This window comes from Podarcis liolepis, assembly GCF_965112155.1.
Source record: "Podarcis liolepis genome assembly, chromosome: 4".
NCBI lineage: Eukaryota > Metazoa > Chordata > Lepidosauria > Squamata > Lacertidae > Podarcis > Podarcis liolepis.
The window spans coordinates 82,003,520-82,024,057 of NC_139558.1; the positions used below are offsets into that span (position 1 = coordinate 82,003,520).

The 20,538-nt window shown below is 44.2% G+C and overlaps 1 protein-coding gene across 2 annotated transcripts in view; it reads left to right on the forward strand.

Moving 5' to 3' along the window:
• The window catches only part of MIPEP (mitochondrial intermediate peptidase), a 65,534-nt gene that overhangs the window by 23,361 nt on the left and 21,635 nt on the right, over nt 1–20,538 (forward strand). For both annotated transcript variants that reach the window (XR_014525073.1, XM_083498898.1), the window contains exons 11-14: nt 659–812; nt 4,286–4,363; nt 4,870–5,074; nt 7,178–7,287. Coding sequence is in view for 1 of the 2 variants with exons in the window: in XM_083498898.1 (XP_083355024.1) it covers nt 659–812; nt 4,286–4,363; nt 4,870–5,074; nt 7,178–7,287 (547 nt within the window). In the remaining variant the exon portion in view is untranslated. The remainder of the gene's footprint in view (nt 1–658; nt 813–4,285; nt 4,364–4,869; nt 5,075–7,177; nt 7,288–20,538) is intronic.

The window sequence follows — 20,538 nt, forward strand, 5'->3', positions numbered from 1 at the left end:
GCTAGGTGGGCAGGAGCAGGGACCGAGCAACAGGAGCTCACCCTGCTGCGGGGATTCGAACTGCCGACCTTCTGATCAGCAAGCCCTAGGCCCTGTGGTTTAACCCACAGCGCCACCCACGTCCCTGTAAAATACTGTAGCTAGGATCAAATATTGTAGCTGAACACCAGAACACAGGAAACGTTTGCCTTTATCTAGCAAAAATAAAATTGTGGTGCTACATGTGCAATCCACGTGATCTATTTATTGAAAATATTTGTAGGCCACCTTCTAGGGTGAAGAACAAACATTGACTACAGCTTGTGGTTAGTAAGGAGAGAGCTTAGCCATGTCTCCTGGTTTGGATGACCTGCTAAGCCAAACTTTGGCATAGCTTAGGGTCACTCAGCAGCAAAAACAATCAGGACGAGCAAAGCAGCTGCAAGCTCATTTCTGGAATCTACATGTTTGTGTTGACATGCTAAGTCAAGGTTTGCCTTAGCATGCCACGTGAATGAGACCATGTTTCTGCCTAAGTGTTGAACCAAGTAGATGCCCTATTTCTAGCAAGTGTGATGTTTTAATTCATTTAATTGTGGATTGCGTGATATAAACTGTTTAAATTGGGACAGTGTTGTAGCTATTCATAATTCATTTCCTTCCATTTTGTATGTTTTAGGTATAATATTGAACCCAGCCTGTATTGCCCCTTTTTCTCTCTTGGAGCATGTATGGAAGGCCTGAACATCTTGTTCAATAAACTCTTAGGGATCTCTCTTTATGCTGAACAGACCGTGAAGGGAGAGGTGTGGTGTGAGGATGTTCGCAAACTGGTAAGAATTCAAAGTCCTGAATTTCAGACCCCTTGTGTACAAAAACAATAAAGATAATAAGTAAATCCAGTTCACTGTTGAGCAAAGCACAAGATGCTTAGAAAGGATGTTTTCTGAATTAACACCTGTCAGAGCTGCTTCCAGATCCGAGCTCACAGAGGATCACGCTAGCCAGCGTTCACTTTATAAAAGTCTTTATTGATTTACAGTTTCCATTTCCAAGCTGCAGCGTGCAGCTCTACGTCTTATAAGCTAGACCAGCGAAGCTCCGTCTGAGTCCCCGCCTCCTGTACACCAACTTAATACCCTCGCCTTACTCCACCTTTTCCGCCTTTCCCTTCTTCTCTGGGTCCCTCTGCCCCCCGTGGTCTCTTCCTTCCGGGACTCTTCTGACGCTGACCCCCCGGACCCTTCTGTCTCCTTGCGGCGGGCTTTAGGACCTGGCTCCCTTTCCGGGCTGCTTACTCTGCCGCCTTCCTGTGCATTTGAACTTGGCGCGCGCGCCCAACCTCCCACTTTCCGCTTGACCGTTTCTTCGCTCCCCGATGGAGGTGTGGCCACTCCTGACTCATGCCTTCCCCCCTGCGGCGAGGCGCCGGATCCCGATACCTGGGGCCTTTCCTCCCCACTGCGCTCTGTTGGGGACGTTGGCCCCGATTTCCAACTGCTGCTTTCTGAACCCTCTTTTGTCCCTTTTACCTGGGGTGTCCCCCTAATCTCCCCCCCTGCTCTAGCCACTGGCGCTCCTTTCTGTGAATCTTCTGATTCACTGGAAAGACTCGGAGATCTCGGGTCGTCGTCATCGCTCATCTTTCCTTCGGACTCCTCCCCCTCGCTCTCTGTTTCCTCCCTTGCCCTCGCCTCTGCTCCTGAACCCCTGACAACACCAAAAAACACCTCGTAGGGCAATTCATAGCTATTTGTTTTTAATTCCTGCATTGTCTTTGTTAACGTTGACAATCATTTTGTATAGCACCTTTAAATGCAAAAAGGCTTTACAGTGGTGCCTCGCAAGACGAAATTAATTCGTTCCGCAAGTTTTTTCTTCTTGCGAGTTTTTCGTCTTGCGATGCACGGTTTCCCATAGGAATGCATTGAAAATCAATTAATGTGTTCCTATGGAAACCGACTTCAGACCAGGTCCGGGGACAATCTGTCCCCCGACCTCTTCTGAAGGCTGGGGGGGGGGGCGAAAGTCTTTGCTCCCCCCCCCCACGGCAGCATTTTAAAATCGCCCCGGACAGCGGAGGACTTCTCCGCTGTCCGGGGCGATTTAAAAGCCCCTGGGAAGGCAGGCAGGCGGGAGCAAAGTCTTTCGCCCCCCGCCCGCCTTCAGAAGAGGTCCAGGACCTCTTCTGAAGGCGGGCGGGGGGCGAAAGTCTTTGTCACCCCCCCCTGCCTTCAAAAGCCGTCGGGGAGAGCGGAGCGTTCTCCGCTCTCCCGGGAAGGCAGGCAGGCGGGAGCAAAGTCTTTCGCCCCCCGCCCGCCTTCAGAAGAGGTCCAGGACCTCTTCTGAAGGCGGGCGGGGGGCGAAAGTCTTTGCTCCCCCCCCCGCCTGCCTTCAAAAGCCGTGGGGAGAGCGGAGCGTTCTCCGCTCTCCCGGGAAGGCAGGCAGGCGGGAGCAAAGTCTTTCGCCCCCCGCCCGCCTTCAGAAGAGGTCCAGGACCTCTTCTGAAGGCGGGCGGGGGGCGAAAGTCTTTGCTCCCCCCCCGCCTGCCTTCAAAAGCCGTGGGGAGAGCGGAGCGTTCTCCGCTCTCCCGGGAAGGCAGGCAGGCGGGAGCAAAGTCTTTCGCCCCCCGCCCGCCTTCAGAAGAGGTCCAGGACCTCTTCTGAAGGCGGGCGAGGGGCGAAAGACTTTGCTCCCCCGGGACGGCAGCGTTTTAAAATCGCCCCGGACAGCGGAGAAGTCCCCCGCTGTCCGGGGTTTTTTAAAAACCTCTCCGCCCCCCTGCCATGCTTCGGAGCAGCCTTCCGAAGCCTGGCGGCGGGAGGAGGTCCGAGGACAGTGGGGAAGACGCGCTTCCCCGCTGTCCCGGAGATTTCCCTATGGGCTGTCGTCTTGCGAAGCAAGCCCATAGGGAAATTCGTTTTGCGAAGCGCCTCCAAAACGGAAAACCCTTTCGTCTAGCGGGTTTTCCGTCTTGCGAGGCGTTCGTCTTGCGGGGTACCACTGTATTTTGTTTGTACCCAAGTTGGCGCTTAAGAATATCTCTCTTGTTTCGATTTTAAAGAAAGGAGAGATATGTCAGGCATTTAGGCCAATGGGAGGGAACAGACAGCAAAATGAAGAGGTGGATTCTGGTGGCACTATCTAGAACTTACCTAGATCAAGGAAGGGCAGCATTTCTGGGAATTTTGGGTCAGATAGTGGTAAACAATTGGACATTTGGTAATATCTGATTTCCTGGGCCAGGAGGATTCTGGGCTGTTGGGTGTGAGTTTTCAAGCTTGAACTGCCTGCAGTTCCCTTCTCCTTGGTGCCCAGTGATGACTGAGATAAATATTTGCCCAAGGCCACTGAGGGCTCAATTCTGGTGCGACATCTCCCTCCTTGCATTTTACAAATATGTTTAGGGAAGCAGCTTGAAAATGGCTACAGGCAAAAAATTCGTAAAGTTGAAAGAGCCGAAGACCTAAGAATGAGCTGCACAAACTTCAAAAGAAAATGTGTTTGATGGCACATTGAGACTAACTTTTAATAAGCTTTTTATTGCAAAATGGCATGAGCTTTCATGGGCAGCAACCAACCTCAGATTCTGAGTTGGAACAAACTTTAAAGGAGATCATGGGAAAACAAATTTGCAAAACAAATTAAATATTTACAGCTTTAATTTATATCTTAATGCTTGAACTTGTATCCTGCTTTTCTTTTCTCTACGGTATTTCCAAAATCTAAAACATGCATGTAGGAAAATGGGACATTAAAATCAGTACTGTGACTAAGAAAAGATTTAAAAGCAGTTTTATCAGGTCCAGGGCATGCTGGCTTTCTCACTTCTTTTTATTTCATTTTCTTAATGCTTGCTAGTGGGTCATCTTTCTCACTTATACTTCAAAGTCCAAGTAACAGCAGGAGCTGTCATTCATCAAACATCTGTAAAGTGGATAAACTATTCCTGTCTCATCTTTCATAACTGCTTCTTATTATATCTCTGCTCATATTGCTTAATTGTGATATATGTAGTGTGAAACAGATTTAAAACTCAAATATTGCTTAAAAGGTATTGGTTATTTTTGTATTTCTTCATGAGTCATCCATTTGGATAAGCGGTAGCACTTGTATATTAAAACCTTTAGTAATCTTGTGAATGGGACTTGAATCACCTAGTAGTAGTCTGAATTCTACAACAAAGAGAAAAAAATTGTAAAATCATATAAAATGGTCAGATTTGGAATGTTCCCCCCAAAAGGCCTACAGTAGCACATCATCGGTTATTGGGTCTTTCACTTAGTACTTTCCTGTTTTATTTTAGGCAGTTGTCCATGAACAAGAAGGATTATTGGGATACATCTATTGTGATTTTTTTCAAAGACCAGACAAGCCTTATCAGGTAACAATTCCCTAACATTACAAACACTATGAGCCTTTTTTCTTCTTCTCAAAATATGATCCTGCAGCCCCCTGTGCCCCTCCAAACACATCTCTGGTCAGGAAATCTTTGTAAGGAACCAGGGGGCTGCTAGTGGAGGGGGGATCATGGAAAATCTTCAAAGTGTTGAGTTGGTATTTTAGCTTCAAAAGCAGAATTATGTCCTGAAAGCATGCACCCAATTTGATCCCGGTATCTCCGTGTTCAACTGAATTGCCACATTTAAAATAAACCGATAAACAAACTTATAAGCAGAATGCCAAACAATCAAGTTAAACCAAAGGGCTTCGCTTTGCTTAGCCACTCCATCTGTTCCGGTACGGTGCAACAGCTTGATTTCAGACAATTCTATAATTGTAAGCAGATTCTGTGACTGCTTGAAACTGTGCTGATGTCTTAAATTATATTAGTATGGTGAAGTATTGACAAAAAAGAGTGTGTTTCCTGATCTAAATATATATTTATAGGATTGCCACTTTACGATACGTGGAGGCAGGCTAAAAGAAAATGGAGAATACCAGCTTCCAGTTGTTGTCCTTATGCTAAGTTTGCCCCATTCCACTAGTAGTTCACCGACATTGCTTACTCCTGGGATGATGGAGAATCTCTTCCATGAAATGGGACATGCCATGCATTCTATGCTGGGAAGGACTCGATACCAACATGTCACTGGTAAGCTTACTGGTTAAAGTTCAAACAAGTACTTCATTTTTCACATGCAACCCTTTCATAGTTTGCACATGGTGTATCTGGTTGTATTTCAAGTAGAGGTTTTTAGTCTTATCTTTAAGGCAGCTGAGAGCAATTTTCTTACTGGCCTTTAAAAACTACTCCAAATTATCTTCTGTATATTACATATAAGCCTTTTCCCAACTGCCCATCATACTTTGTGTGAATAAGGAGCAGAAACGAGGATGGTACTATGCAGGAACAGACTTAATTCTTGATAGGTGGAGTAGTGAGCAGAGGCAGGGAGCAGATTTAGCCTCCATTCCAGTTGCATCCATGTCAAGGGTGATTTTGCTAGCATTAAAATAGTTCTGAATTTAATTTAATAGATCTTTAAATCTTTCAGATCAGTAGTAAGTGGTGAGCTAGGAATTTTGGTATGTTGCAGAAGCTCCATCCCCCAACTCTGTTGTGCTTAACCTTCCTTCAGACCCTTTGTGATTTCTCAGTTTCACTGTTACTCCCCTTCTTCCTCCTATCCTCCTCTAAATGATGTAGTTAAACTAGTTCTCATCCAGTGCAATGGGTGGGGGAACATAAGAAGAGCCTGCTGGATCCTGTCAATGGCCCATCTAGTCCAGCATTCTGTTCTCACAGTGGCCAACCAGGTGTTTGTCGGAAGCCTGCAAGCAGCATAAGTGCAGAATAGAACTCTGCCCACCTGCGATTCCCAGTAGCTGGTATTCAGAGGCATACTACCTCTGACAGTGGAAGTAGAACATAGCCATCATGGCTAGTCGCCACTAAAAGCCTATCATCCATTAATTTGTCCAGTCATCTTTTAAAGCCATCCATAGCTTAACTTCAAGCTTCATGAAGAAGCGCTGGGAGTGAGAAATGTATATTGCATCCCCCCCAACCTGGCACTATTCAGTAGATGTTCATGACACTCATGTTCCGCACAGCCTCCCAGACCACAATGGATCTGCTAGCTAAGGCTAAGGAAACAAAACTTCATCGCAACATGTTGTGGTTTGAGCGCTGCAAAAATGCAAGATCCCCCATCTAGTAACACTGGAGGAAAGAAGTCCAGGTTGCGTACAAAGTGGTGGGGAACCTCCAGCCCGCAGGCCTAATTAGGCTTGCCAGGTTTTGGAGGCTGTACTTGCCAAGTGGCTTTGGGCAAATCACACCCACCTTTCTTGTAGGCGCCAGTTGCAGGAAAAACCTTCTTTTGAACCTCGGCTTGAATTCATGCCAAGGATGCAAAGGTTCTTCCTTTCAGCTGTGGTCTGAACATGCTGCAACTTCAAAGGAAGGTCCTTTTCATCCTCAGATTGAATTTTCCATTGCAGCTTGAGTTTTGAATCACCTTATGTTATATGATGTCACCTTACGTTACATGACTGGATCAACCAGCTGGATCCAGTTCCCTACCCCCTGCCATACAAGGAATAGTAATATACAAATATTTGTAGCTCCAGAAAGTGACAATCTATAAAAGCTTGAAGCCCACTGATCACAAGGGAGAAGAGAGTAGATATGAGGACTTAATTTTTTAATTGTAAATTGTTATTTCACCATCAGGTGTCTTGAGGTAACCACCAAAGCTGCTCTTCAGTGACTGATACCTTGAACAATAAAGGAAAGCAAATATGGACAATAATTGTGCTAGCTCATCAGACAGATGGGATGATAATATTTGTAAATGGGATTAAATTTTTAAGCACAGTTTGATATTTTTATTGTAATTAGGTATAAAGTAACGACAATTAAGGATTTAGTGTTTAAAGTGGGGCCAGATTGGCTGTAGCCTGGTTTAAGTTTATAAAGGGTGTGAGCCATAGCTTTATAGGGTGCCTCACCCAGCTGTTCAAATATTGTATTTACTTTGTGATTTGCAGTAAAACATGTAGGATTATAATTTAGCTTTTCTGCCAGTACGTACAATAACATTACAGAAATGAAATATTTACTTAATGAATGATTTACCACAGTTCATCAAAAGTGCAGATGGAAAGCTAAGAGGAACTTTGGAGAAGACAGAAGAATTTATGTAAACTTTATGGCTACCTGCATGTTAATGCTTCTGCTTCTTTTCTATAGGGACAAGATGTTCTACAGACTTTGCTGAAGTTCCCTCTATCTTGATGGAGTATTTTGCAAATGATTATCGAGTGGTGAACCAATTTGCAAGGCACTATAAAACGGGTCAGGTAGGATAACTAAAAACCAGGCTGATTGTAAATAACATAAGAGTTTTGGGTTGTTGGGGTTTTTTTTGGGGGGGGGCGGGAAACAGAATAGATTCAGATGTTTGAAACTAGGTGGAGAAATATTTTGTCATGAGACTCCTACTTCATGCCCCCCTTTTTGTATCTTCCCATAAGTAACTTGAGTGATAGAAACAAAATGGTTGAGACCGCCATTTTCCTTTTCCTTTTTAAAAACTTAATTTTTGAGCCTTTGGAAATAATAAGTCCTAAGTGCTATGGGGCGTCCTCAGGCTTTTGGGCAGCCTTCCCCAACCTGGTGCCCTTCAAGCATTTTGAACAGCAATTTCCATTGGTACTGGATAGGGCTAATGGGAGCTGTGGTCTGGAACATCCGGAGGGCGGCAGGTTGGAGAAAGCCCACTCCAGTGCCTCTTCCTCCTCAAGTGGTCCATTGCCTCCCTGACCTGGAAGGATTATAAAGGTTTCCAGAAATCTGCCTGAACATGTTTCAACTATGGCTGCTGTTTCCAAGGCCTAATTCCCGGCTTTGCCTCCCCTCCCCTTTGTGAGGCCCAGTGCAGAAAGGGATGCTGAGGAAAAGGGAGTGTCAGGGCTGGAGTCAGACGTAGGTCAGCACAAAAGACGCAGGGCTCCATTGTCAGTGAAGTTAACTCTTTATTCAAGGAAATGGCATACAACCCCAGTGACACCACTTAGTAGGTCTTGCTCTATGGAGCAGTCTTAGTCTTCCACACTTTCTAAGACTCCTCCTCTCTCAGATGTTTCCCAAGCAGTCTCAAACTGCGCCTGCACGCCTCCGTTCTGCTCTCCTCATTATTCTGCATGTTCTTGGAGACCAGCAGGGAGGGGAGCCTGGTGTGGCAGGAGAGGGAGACTTTCTGATTCTTCAGCAGCCTGTTGACTCCCCTTCTCTGCTTTGGCCTCGGCGTCAGAACTGCTCCCTGTCACAGGCTCTTCCTGCTCACTAAACCCTGTTGCCCCTTCAGCATCTAGCCCCTGCTCCCTATCTTCTCCCTCTGACCTTTTCTCAGCGTCCCGCCACCAATCTCCTGGTTCTGAGCCTTCCTCCTCTGGGGTTTCTCTTGAGGGTCCCCCAGCTGGTGCCTCTCACCACATCTTTTCATCTAGCCAGTCCCTGACTGAGTTAGATAAAATTGCTATAAATTGTTGTGGTGATTCAGAGGTTTAATTTGATATCAAGCTGGGTTTGAGTTTGTTGTTGTCTCTGGTAACTCCTCTGTTACATCATGGATGTTGGCTCATATTATGACTGTATGATCCATATTGTTTTATTGGTACTGTTGCTGCAGGTTTGTCATGGCCTTTGGCTAGAACAATAAAATTGTATTGAAGTCCTAAGTGTGCTACACGATTCTTCAAAGAACTAAGAGCTTACAAATCTGTCAAACAGCAGTGGGAATTCAGGATAGTCAGTGTTTAACAAGGAGCTGCCATCACTTAGAAGAATCAGTAACACGCAATTCCTTGGTGATAGAAAGTTGCAGTTGGGATGGTTGCTCCCAGTGCATTTCAATGAATTTATTTGTTTAATATTATTTTGCAGAGTTGAAAATATCACGGGCACCTCAACATTTAATACTGACTTTTAAAAGATGCTTTTGTTTCTTTTTAGTCAGCCCTGTTGTCTAGCCTTGTGGAACTGATTTATAGAATGATGTGGGCTTAAGGGAGAAATACATTTAAGAAAGATACTTACAATGCAATCCTAAGAACACTTTCTTGGAAGTAAGTCCCACTAATCCAGTGGGATTTACTTTCTGGTAAGTGTGCCTCAGATTGCAGCCTTAAGGGTATAATATACTACTACTATTTTCCAGATACTTTACAAACCTTGTCTCCTTTTAGCTCACAAATTTGGAGCCAGGCACTGTGTGCCCCATTCCTTAAATATTCCTGGCCTGTTTTGTGATGGAAGCCATTTGGCATAGAATCATTGTGTACCAGGAAGTAATTGAGTCAGCTTTAATTCATCCTTGCAGACAGGATAAAATGTAATGTGGGATTAGGACTTGAGCCTAAACGACTGTTTTGCTGTCATGTTTCTGAATGTGCATTTCTTTCACCTTTCTGAATAGCTTAAAAATTATTTTTGACTCAGCTGTCTATTTTTCTTTTTTAAAGGGTGATTGGTTTTAAAGGGTTTGATAACAAATGCTTTATTTCTTGTAATTTTGAATACAAATATGAGCAATCAGAGTTTGAGAGCAGACCTGTTGTTTGCTATGTTAATAACTGGTTGTGATCTTTTTTGTCTGGAGGAACCTTGTTTTTGTGTGCTTAGAAGGGGGACCAGATTCTAGTCACTTTCCTCGCCATATTTGATTCTCTCAGAGAACTGTTGCTTTGACTTGGCACTCTCAATTATATCAGCTTTAGTAAAACGTAAGCAAAAAGCTTTCACCAAGCATTTTTTGTTATAGAACAAAAAACTGAGGCTAGGTTTTAACCAGAAAAGTCTGGTGCCTTTTGAACATTCACTGATTTAGTGGAATCTAGACAGCATCTTAAATAGCAGAGACGTCACCTTGCCAACAAAGGTCTGTATAGTTAAAGCTATGGTTTTCCCAGTAGTGATGTATGGAAGTGAAAGCTGGACCATAAAGAAGGCTGATCGCCGAATAATTGATGCTTTTGAATTATGGTGCTGGAGGAGACTCTTGAGAGTCCCATGGACTGCAAGAAGATCAAACCTCTCCATTCTTAAGGAAATCAGCCCTGAGTGCTCACTGGAAGGACAGATCGTGAAGCTGAGGCTCCAATACTTTGGCCACCTCATGAGAAGAGAAGACTCCCTGGGAAAGACCCTGATGTTGGGAAAGATGAAGAGCACAAGGAGAAGGGGACGACAGAGAACGAGATGGTTGGACAATGTTCTCGAAGCTAACAGCATGAGTTTGACCAAACTACAGGAGGCAGTAGAAGACAGGAGTGCCTGGCGCGCTCTGGTCCATGGGGTCACAAAGAGTCGGACACGACTAAACAACAACAACAAATATCATTAAAATATGTTTTCTCAGTTACTTTCTTTGTGAGAAAGGAAGAGAAAATGAAGAGGGAATGGGATGGATAGGCAAAGGTGTGTGTGTGTGTGTGTGTAAGAGAGAGAGAGAGAGATTGACTGATTGATTATGTTAGATGCTGATGACCTAAAAATCATCATGACCTCACATCTCCATCCAGCTCTGTTTGTTTGTTTGTTTCTCTCTCTCTCTCTCTCTCACTCACACACACACACACACACACACACGCTTCCTAACTGAGTCTCAGGAAAAGACATAGAAATAGCCGCTCATCTTCCTCTCTTCTCTTTATCCCCTCTGCACTCTTTGCAGTCTCTATCAAATAACCTTCTCCTGCCCCCCAGTGACTGGCAGTGTTTTGAAGTCCCATGACTTCAATGGCCATGTCCCCCTCTTCATTGGCTGTTCCCATTCCTCCCCTCCCCTTTCATTTTCCAGCCAATTCTCAAGAGACTGTGGCTATAAAGTAAGGTTAGTCTCCACTGGGATGTTTGGGAAGAGATAGCGCCTTTACGTTTTTTGTTTTTTTGAAAAAGAACTTTTGTACTTCTGCTTATCTCAAGGTTCCCCTGAGCATGCTGATAACTCCCTTTCTTCTTCAGTAGCCCTGTTTTGGCTACAGTCATCTTGGCATTTGCCATCTGAGCTGTCGGTTAGAAATAGTGATATGTTGTCACAGGTTGACATTTTTAAAGAATTATAAAAGCTTGCTGAGGCAGGAGTACCCTTTGCAAAAACCATGTGGATTAATTCTCAGCAAGGGTTTAATAATGATAGCTTTAATAATCCATTTACCTGAGGCAGAAGAATGGCTACCCTGGACTAGCCTATGTGGTGCACTCCAAATCAAATCAAATCAAAACTTTATTAGCAAAGCCAACAGGCCACAGCTGTACAAGAGTTAAAAGTGAGAATAGGGATAAAAGGAAGAAAAGAACAGGCAAAAGGAGGTCCGTCGGGTGAACAGGTCTGTCACTCAGATGGTGGCCCTCAATTTCGCAGCTCTCTCGATGTACCTCGCGACCTTCTCTGTTATCTGACTATCCGTATCAGATAATAGAAAATACAGTGTAATGTCAGGTGAACGGCCGGGGTTGGAGAGAATGAGTGGAGTAATAATCTCATTCCTTAGGTCTTTGTAAAGGGGGCAAGAAAGAAGGACGTGGGACACTGTTTCCGTGTTACCATCTCCACATGGGCAGAGTCGTTTTTCAAATGGAGTCTTTTGGTAACGACCTTCGAGTACAGCAGAGGGAAGAACATCCCATCTAGCCAATGTAAAGGCACGTCTGTATTTTGGGATGGTTAGTTTAGACAAATATGAGGCTGGAGAGTCAAAATGAGAAGGGGGAAAGTAGGTATACCATGGGCACAGTTTCTTTAAGATAGTCAGGTTGTTTTGTCGTTCAATGTCTTTCAGGCGCTGGCCTATTAGACTCTTTGCTTTAATGAGGCCCATTGATAGTAGGGACTGTGAGTGCAGACCGCATGTAAGGAGTTTTTGATGCACAGTTTTAAACCACTTGCTTTTGTGAGGGTCTTGCATTACTAGCGGCAGTAGACCAGGAGGATTCAGATTAAGACGAAGCCAATAATTAAATGTTCTCTGCCAGGTCCGAGTTTCCACAGATGGAAGGCAGGCCTCGAGTCGTAATGCTGCGTTTGGAACACAGGAGGGGACACCGAGTATCTGCCTTAGAAATTTGGACTGGACAGTTTCAAGACTGGAGCAATGGATCCCCGTCCAGATTTGCGCCCCGTACAGTAACTGCGCCAGAGGTTTTGCTTGGAAAACTTCAAGGGCTGCTGGGATGTATCTGCCCCCCTTCGTGTAGAAGAAGCGGGACAGCATCTTGATGCTTTGAGCAGCTTTTTCTTTGGCACATTTTTGATGGACATCCCAGGACCCGGTCGACTGGAAAACGATACCCAGATATTTGAAGGCTTTGACTTGTTCAATTGTCTGGTTATCCATCCTCCAGCTGTACTGTCTGTGTTTCCTTGCAAAAACCATGATTTTGGTTTTCTGATAGTTTATTGCAAGTTGCTCTCTTCTACAGTATGCTGAGAATTCACCTATGAGCCTATTTAAACCTATTCTTGTTCGGGATAGGAGTATCGCATTGTCAGCGTACAAAAGCACTGATATTGCTTTGTCAGCCAGTTTGGGGGCGTGGAAGTCCGGAGATGACAAACAGTTAACCATATCATTGATGTAGATGTTGAATAGAACTGGGGCCAGGATGCAACCTTGCTTGACCCCCTTACTGACAGGAACTGGTCCTATAAGATGGCCATTTAACGAAGTTCTTACATGCAGCACCGTGTCTTTGTATAAACAGCTGATCAGAAATAATAGTCTTTTGTCTATGCTAGAGGTGCTCAATTTGTCCCAGAGTCTTACACGTGGAATTGAATCGAAAGCAGCCTTTAGATCGATAAAGGCTGCATATAACACCCCACGGGATTTTTTGGCATATTTGTCAATTAAATAGGCTAGGGTGAAGCAATGGTCTATGGTGGATCTGCCTTGCCTGAAACCCGCTTGCTCTTCCGCTAGAATAGCTTCAGTTTCCAGCCAGCTAGTTAGCTTGGTATAAAGATGTTTGGCATATAGTTTGCTGGGTATAGGCAGAAGGCTGATTGGTCTATAACTCGCCGGATCTGTCATGGGTCCTTTTTTATAGATTGGGATAATTATTGCCTCAGTCCAACCATCTGGAAGTAAACCCGTTGAGTCGATCCAAGAAAATAAAGACGCCAGCAGGGGGGCCCACCAGCCAATGTTGGACTTCAGAAGTTCGGCAGGGATGTAATCATTCCCTGGGGCCTTGTTGTTCTTTAGTTGTGCGATTAAATTCTCAACTTCCTTCGCAGTTACTGCTGGCCAATGAGGTAGGTCCTCCAGTTGAATGCATAGTTTGTAATGTTGGGCTTCCTGGTCATAGAACAAAGATTGAAAATGGCGCAACCACTCCATTGGTTCCACTGTACAGATGGAATTAGTACGCTCCTGGTCCAGTAGACCAGATATGGTTCGCCAAAAGCAAGTAGTATCTTTCTCGTGCGATGCCTTAACCAACCTGTGCCATGCGGCTCTTTCAGCTTCCAGTTTCTTTCTCCTTAATAATTGTTTGTACGACCGTCTCAGATAAATATAAGCATTAAGTAGGAGGGCAGTCCCTGATTTCCTGTATCTCCGGTAGGCTGTTCTCATTTGTCTCCTTGTTTGCCTGCACTCCAGGTCAAACCAGCTAGCTCCGTCCTTTGCCCTCTTTGTAGCGGAGCTATGTATCACTGTTGTTAAATGGGGTTTCAATCTTTCCAAGAGTAATTTAAAGCGTTCCATAATCGCAGCTGCTGAATTTCCTGATACAATAGCGGAGCGAATAAGCTTTAACTCCACTGACTGAAGAAGGAGGGTTAGGTTTTCATTCAATATTGGGGACCATTTGAGTCTTTTGGGGGCAGGTATATCCAAATTTACAGAAGGTATATATTGTGGCTCGGCAATAGAATAGTCAAAAGGCCCACCTGCAAGCTCTAAAATTAGAGGTAGGTGATCACTCAGAGTATTATGGCCCACTTGAAACTTCCTTATAAAGCTGTGAGCAAATCTTGAGATTAAGATATAATCTATAACACTTCCCCCAGCCTTGGAGAAATGGGTATATTCCCCGGGGCGGTCCCCCTCTATATTGCCGTTTAATATCAGCAGTTCCCTCCGTCTAGCAGCCTGCACTAAGCAGAGACCTGGGAAATTACTTCTACTATCTTTGGACAGACGTGTCGCGCCAATATCCGTCTGTTCTTCAGGGTCCATAAATTGGTTGAAATGAGTGTATAGACTGTTGTCATCTGTTCCTATACGAGCATTGAAGTCTCCACACACAATAGTCAGGGCAGACGGGTAAGTAGATTCGAGAGGCTCTAAGAACGCCTCTAGCTCAGCCCATGTAGCCTTAACAACGGGTTTTTTTTGGCCTGGGGGAATATAGACATTGACCAGCAAGAGAATAGTTCTCTTGAAGCTAAGTAGAGCGGCTGTTGCTAAGGAATTGCAGCTGGGTAGGGCTGTTAGAGAGTGCGCTAGCTCCGTGGAAATGAAGCAAGCTAGGCCACCACTAGATCTGCCGCCCCTTTGAGATGGAGAGGCAGGCAGGTAGTGGCAGTTATACCCATTAAGAAATATAGGGTCATTCTGCCATGTCTCCTGAAAGAAGATGATGTCAAATTGCTTAAGGTAGCACAAAAATTGTTGATTATTTTTCTTGGCGTGCCAACCCGCGATATTCCAAGACAGCACTTTTAGGCCCCGGGCCCTTCGGGGAGCTGGATCTATGTCACCACCATGTCCAGCAATTCTTTGGTGTCTAAAAAAACACACCCGTTGGTTCTTTTCGAGGCTGGCTGCTTGGAGAGAGTGTAGTGATCCTCTTTTCTTGGTGATTTGGGGCTAGATTTTGGAGTTGGGGGGGAAGCTAATTCATTCGGAGACAATTTAAGATAGCTGTGCCAGGAGCTTTGAGGTTTCACACCTTGCTTTGGTCTTACTTTATTGTACATCACAGGGGGCTCTGATTGTAATTCCACGTCTACACATTTAAAGGTGCCTCCCACTGTCTTCTTATCCACCAGACATTTGGGAGATATGGGCTGCACATAAGGGTCCTTCATTGTCTCACCTTGATCATCCTTTTTTTCTAGTCTGCTTCGAAGTAAATCAAATCTTTTCAGGATCTCAGTTTGAGCTGGAGAATGCAGTGACCAGAATCGCTTTATCAACGAGAGTTCTTCCTCCCAAACGGAGTCCTCACTATCCCACGTGGGAGGCCCGACGCCAGTTGGATGTGAGGCTTCCTTTTTTTCATTTGGTGCTGTTTGGTGGGGATGATCCTGCTGGAGCTTATGCTTTCTATTTCGATGGTTTTGGTGGTTGGTTTTTTCCCTTTTGTGAACTTCCACTCCTATGCTCTTGGGCCCTATCAGAGAGGTTGCAGGTGCTCTATTTTCAAATATTCTTAACAGAACTATTCTTTCTTTTTTGAATAGGTTTTTAGCTCTAAAAATGAAACTGGCCAGATTATGATCTAAAAAAGTAATCAATGCTCGTACCGAGCAATCATCTTGATGTAGATACTCTATAGCGGCTATGTCAGTTGCTTTTACTACCCCCGGTAAAATGCCACTTATAATGGACAAAAAGTGGTCTATACGGTCCAACCCTGCATAAAATCTAGGCGGTTTAGGGTAATTAGCAAAGACAAGCTTTTGTGGGATTAGGACTAAACTCCATTCTCTTTTGGGACACAACATCTGTCGAACTTGGGAGGAGTGGTTCCCCTCAATAGTTTGGGTTGCCTGCTCACCTCTGTCTACTGATTCTGTGCTGGCCATGAGAGGACTCTGGGGCGATATGACTGCAGATGGATCAGTTCCTTTGTCCCAGCTCGGTGTTGATTCTTCAGAACTTGATTTAGATTCTTTTATGGGTGTATCTACTTTACGTGTCTCTTTGATGGCACTCGACTTGGATTTGTTTTTTCCACTTGTAGAAAGGGATGGAAGAAGGTTAAAGAGCTTCTGCCAATATTTTTTACAGGTACGGTGAGTTGTCTTAAGCCGCCTTGGGTTTTTCATGTTTTTGCTTTTCTTCATCTTAGGCTCAGCTTTTTTCCTCCGGGGTTTGCTGGGGAGTGGTGGATCCGGGCTGGCTAAGGGATTTGTATTCTGGTCTGAAGCGCTCACATGTTGTTTGAAGTTATCCACTAGGGTCAGGAGCAGCCCGTTTGTTATCGCTAAAAATTTTTTAACGTTAAGGAGATCCTTAGAGATCTGGTATATCTGCTCCTGAAGATGATCACCCCACATTTCTATTCCACAGTCATTGGCTTTCACCCAGTGGGTTGAAAGATTACCTCCAAGTTCCAGCGGTGACAAATGAGGATTGGCATCGGGTGTGTTGGCTGTGTTAGCCTTTGTAGCATTCTCTGCTATGGCAAGTTCTTGGGCCAGATTTGTTGGATGGTTTGTCCTCTTGTTGTTTGTTTGCAAGTCCTTTAGCTGTGTTGACCAATCCAACACTGTGAGTGGCAAAGGCATAGCTACATCTAGGATACTCTCATTCTGAGTTCTCTTGCTCGAGTCTTTTTGGGGAAAGTAGCTGGTAATTTTACTTTGTCTCCTTCGTCGTTCCATCGGCCTCTGTGGTGAATTAGGCAGAATTCCTTGGTCCTTGTAATTTTTCCTGGTGAGGACCATAGTGGGTATATGGGTATATATGGATGTATAGTAGGGGGTGCTTGCTTACCGGCGGCTTATCTTTTGTTCTAAGCTGGAGTAAACAGTAGCAGAGGTGCCGATTTATGGAAGTTTATGGAAGTTGCCTCCTGAACCTCTCCAACCTCTCCAACCTGTTTAGTTCTCCAGCAATTTACATCGGGACTTGTGAGGTATCAGTCATTTAAAATGTTAGAAAATATTACTGGTCTTAAGCTTCCATACTGTGCCTTGTTTCGTTTAAAGTTCAACTAGGTCTTTCTCCCTCATTCAACAGCCTCACGACGTAACCAATAAAGTAGCTAGGCAGTATAACGAAGCAGAAAAAAGAAAACAAAAGTCCCTTGTAATAATTATCGGGTTGAACTTGCCTTGTGTTTCTTGGGGTTATAGCAGCTTCAATTCCTTCCCTTTTTTTTTTTTTATAGATAAAAAGCTCGGCGTCCTTCCGAAGGAGTAGTTGGCCTCCCCCGTCTGCTAATTACCAGCTTCGTGAAGATAGGGCGGCTTGCTGAGCCTCCTTTGGATAAAAATAGGCCTTTGGCAGTTAATAAAAAAGAGTGATAATTTAAAACTGCTAAGCTCGGTTAAAAGAGAGGAAAAGAAAAAAAAAAAACTTTAAAAGAGCTGAAAAATACTAATAAATCTATATATCAACGCGGAGCACAAAATTGAGCTACCACTAACGACGCCATCTTGGATCCTCCACTCCAACAGTCTGTGGTGCACTCCAGATGTTGCTGGACTGCAGCTCCCATTGGCCTCAGCCAGCATGGTCAGTGATCAAGGATAATAGGAGTTGTAGTTCAGCAACACCAGGAGTGCACCACATTGACTACCTCTGGGCTAGCAGGCCATAGGTTCCAGATACTATCTTTTTTTAAAAAAAAACAACAACATAGTGTCCAGTTGGTTGCCCTCCAATCATTTGGCAAGATGGCTAATTTTAATAAGTTGCATTTTGTAAAAAACAAACAAACAGAAGTTCAGCAAGTTCACTTTTCAATGATTGAAGGGCAGTTAGGTGAAAGTTATCTGGCCCCAGGGACATATTAATTTGTAATTTGCCAGCGATGAATTTGACTCTTTGTATATGGTCATGCCAAAAGCAGAGGTTTCCACACACACACACACACACACACACACACACACATATATATCTCCATCCATGCAAGGAAAAGTTTGAAGACACATTCCAGGCAGGCAGGAACAGTCTTCAAGGGTGTAGAGCAAGCCTAGTGAGGGCTGAGACCTAAGAAAGAGATATGTCTCAGGTAGAGTCTTGAGGGCTGGATGAAGAAGCCTAGAGAGCCACATTTGAGCCTGGGCCTGGGATTCCCCACCCTTACTGCAGAGGGGAAATATGTGCAGTGCTGCCTTGTTCTGTTACCTGCAGTGGTGCTTTAACTGCGCCAGGAGGGATGCTTTCACCCCTCTACTATCCCAGAGAGGTACATGGTTAGTAGTGTTTCTCATTCCCTGACAACAAAGGGCTTCCTGCTCTATGCTTCACTGAACTGCAAACCTGGATTTCCATTTCAGCGAGGATTTGTGGGATTGTGGTTTACCAAAATACCAATTAGCAGGGTTCTGCTATTTTGTTCTGTTTAAAACAGGATACCACTTGACAGCTCTGAGGCTCAGTTTCTGTTTGATGTGATTTGAAACAGCCAAAGTATAAAACTGCAGAAAAAGTAAAGTTATACTAGAAGAGCCAATTTGGCTGTAACTGTGTTAAAAATTAGAGCCCTATAAAATAAAACCATTCCCTCCTGCCAAGTTTTTAAATGTTTATATTTTGTACCGTAGACTTCTTTTTTAAAAAAAAACAAAAACCCCAACAACTATGAGTATATTGAATGTGTAAATGGGGACTCTTTCTCAGGTGTTTAGTGACTGTGATGGGTCATGACTGGGAAGAAGGAAGTTTTGTTCAGGAATGGGGAACCTGTATCCTATAGAGGTCATTGTATTACAACTCCCAGCATCCTTGTCCAGTAGCCATGATGCCTGGGACTGATGCAAGTTGTAGTCCACTAACATCTGGGTGGGGTCACAGGTTCATCATCCCTGGTTTAGAACATAAGAAGAGCCTTGCCGAGTCAGACTATAGACCCAACAAGCTAACACTTGGTTTCCAGCAGTGGCCAGCAGATTTACTCATTTAATTAAAAGGTTCCTTTTGTAAGCTTTTCTTATAAAGTGTGGCACATGAAGGGTTGGATTCAGCATTGCACCGCTGGGAACATTCAATCTCTGCAAGCATTTCCGTTTGCCGGATGGAACACTCTGCCCTCGTCTCCCCTCATGTTCTGGGGGTTCCCCCCCCCCATATGAGCCAATTTCAGGGGGACAGGGGAAAACCTTGTTGTGCAAGTGGAAGTGCTTGCTCAGGACTTCCGCTGATGGGGCTTCTTAGATGAATCCCAACTACAGTTTTTCTCCAGTAGAGGGAAGTAGAAGAAATGGCCTGGGAGGCAGGCAATGGCAGCAGTCCCCACACACCCTCAGCTTAGGCCACCAGAGGTGGCTTCTTCACTCAGCCTAAAGGTGGGCTTTCTGGACTATCGCTTGCCCCTCTCACTATCACATTAGATTTTCCTGCCTTCCAGAATAGGCAGAACTACTTATCCACAGCTTCTGCTCATCTTGTGTTATGCAGATGTGGTCTAGGGGGAATGCTAGGATGAGCTGATGCAGTGTTCCTTGAGCCTCTTATCTCCCCCCTCCCCACCTTTAAGCATTAGATGCCACCTGGGATACAGCTTTGGAGCTCAGAGGAGTAAAGGATTAACTGGCAAAGTAGCAATTACCAGCTTCAGAGAGTTAAGTTATATTTTCAGTTTAACATTTCTTTCATTATTAAGAAGAGGAAAGCCCTGGGTCCACCTGTCTTGCTTTTATCTGCAATGGTCTGATTAGGCCTGTGTGTGGTCTAACATTTACGTCTCTGTTATATGTTTATGTTTGTATTCTTTACAGGGGTTTTTTTTGGGTGGGAGGGAGTGGGGAAAGAGATCTGCTTTTTTCTCGTTTAGAAATCATTCTAATCAAGGGGTCCATGTCTGGGGGCTAGGTCCCAGAATAGCAGTTGTACTACAGTGTGGAATAATTGTCTGCTGTTTAAATGGTGCAATTTAAATTACAGCTTTGCACACTGGATATTCTTAAGTTTTCAAAACTATACTGCTATTTTCTGGATGGGAAAATTATAGATCTTGTGTGGTTAACTACTATGGGAAGCATTTCAGTTTAGGAGCATTTCTTGCCCATTTTCACTTCCATCTAATTTGCTGATAATGTTTTTACTGCTTCTCAATAACTTTGATGCAGCTGCTTTTGTTCTACTAACATGAGTAGTTTTTCTAGATGTCATAATTAGTACAGAACCTGACCATGTTGCTATTTTGTAATAGCAACAATTCTTTGATAGAACAATTCTTAAACACTTCAACTGTAAAGCTTCAGGCATGATTGAAGAGCTGTTTGTAAATGCCAGACATCTGTATTCCATTTTTGAAGCTACAGAGGCTCTTTAACAATTTGAAGGCTTTGGTCACACTGACACTCAGGGCACAAGTATAAATTAGTAAGAAGCATTCCGTGTTCAGTCTTCGCACTTCGCTCTATATTGTGTAGAAAAACTTAATCTGTTCCTTCATGTTGTTAGGGCCAGGTAACACATATCAGGATGATCCCAGGAGATAGGCTATATTATAGAGGAGAGGGGAAAACTGGACAAAAAGATATAGTGTGTTGTTAGTAGCATATAGTTTTGTCTTCAAACTTCTAATTTATTTTATTCTCACTCCATTTTTTTAATGTGAGAAGCTATATCAAATGAAGCATCTTTCTTCTTACCTTTCTCCTCATAGCTAACAATAGATACTTTCTCCTATCATAAAACGGA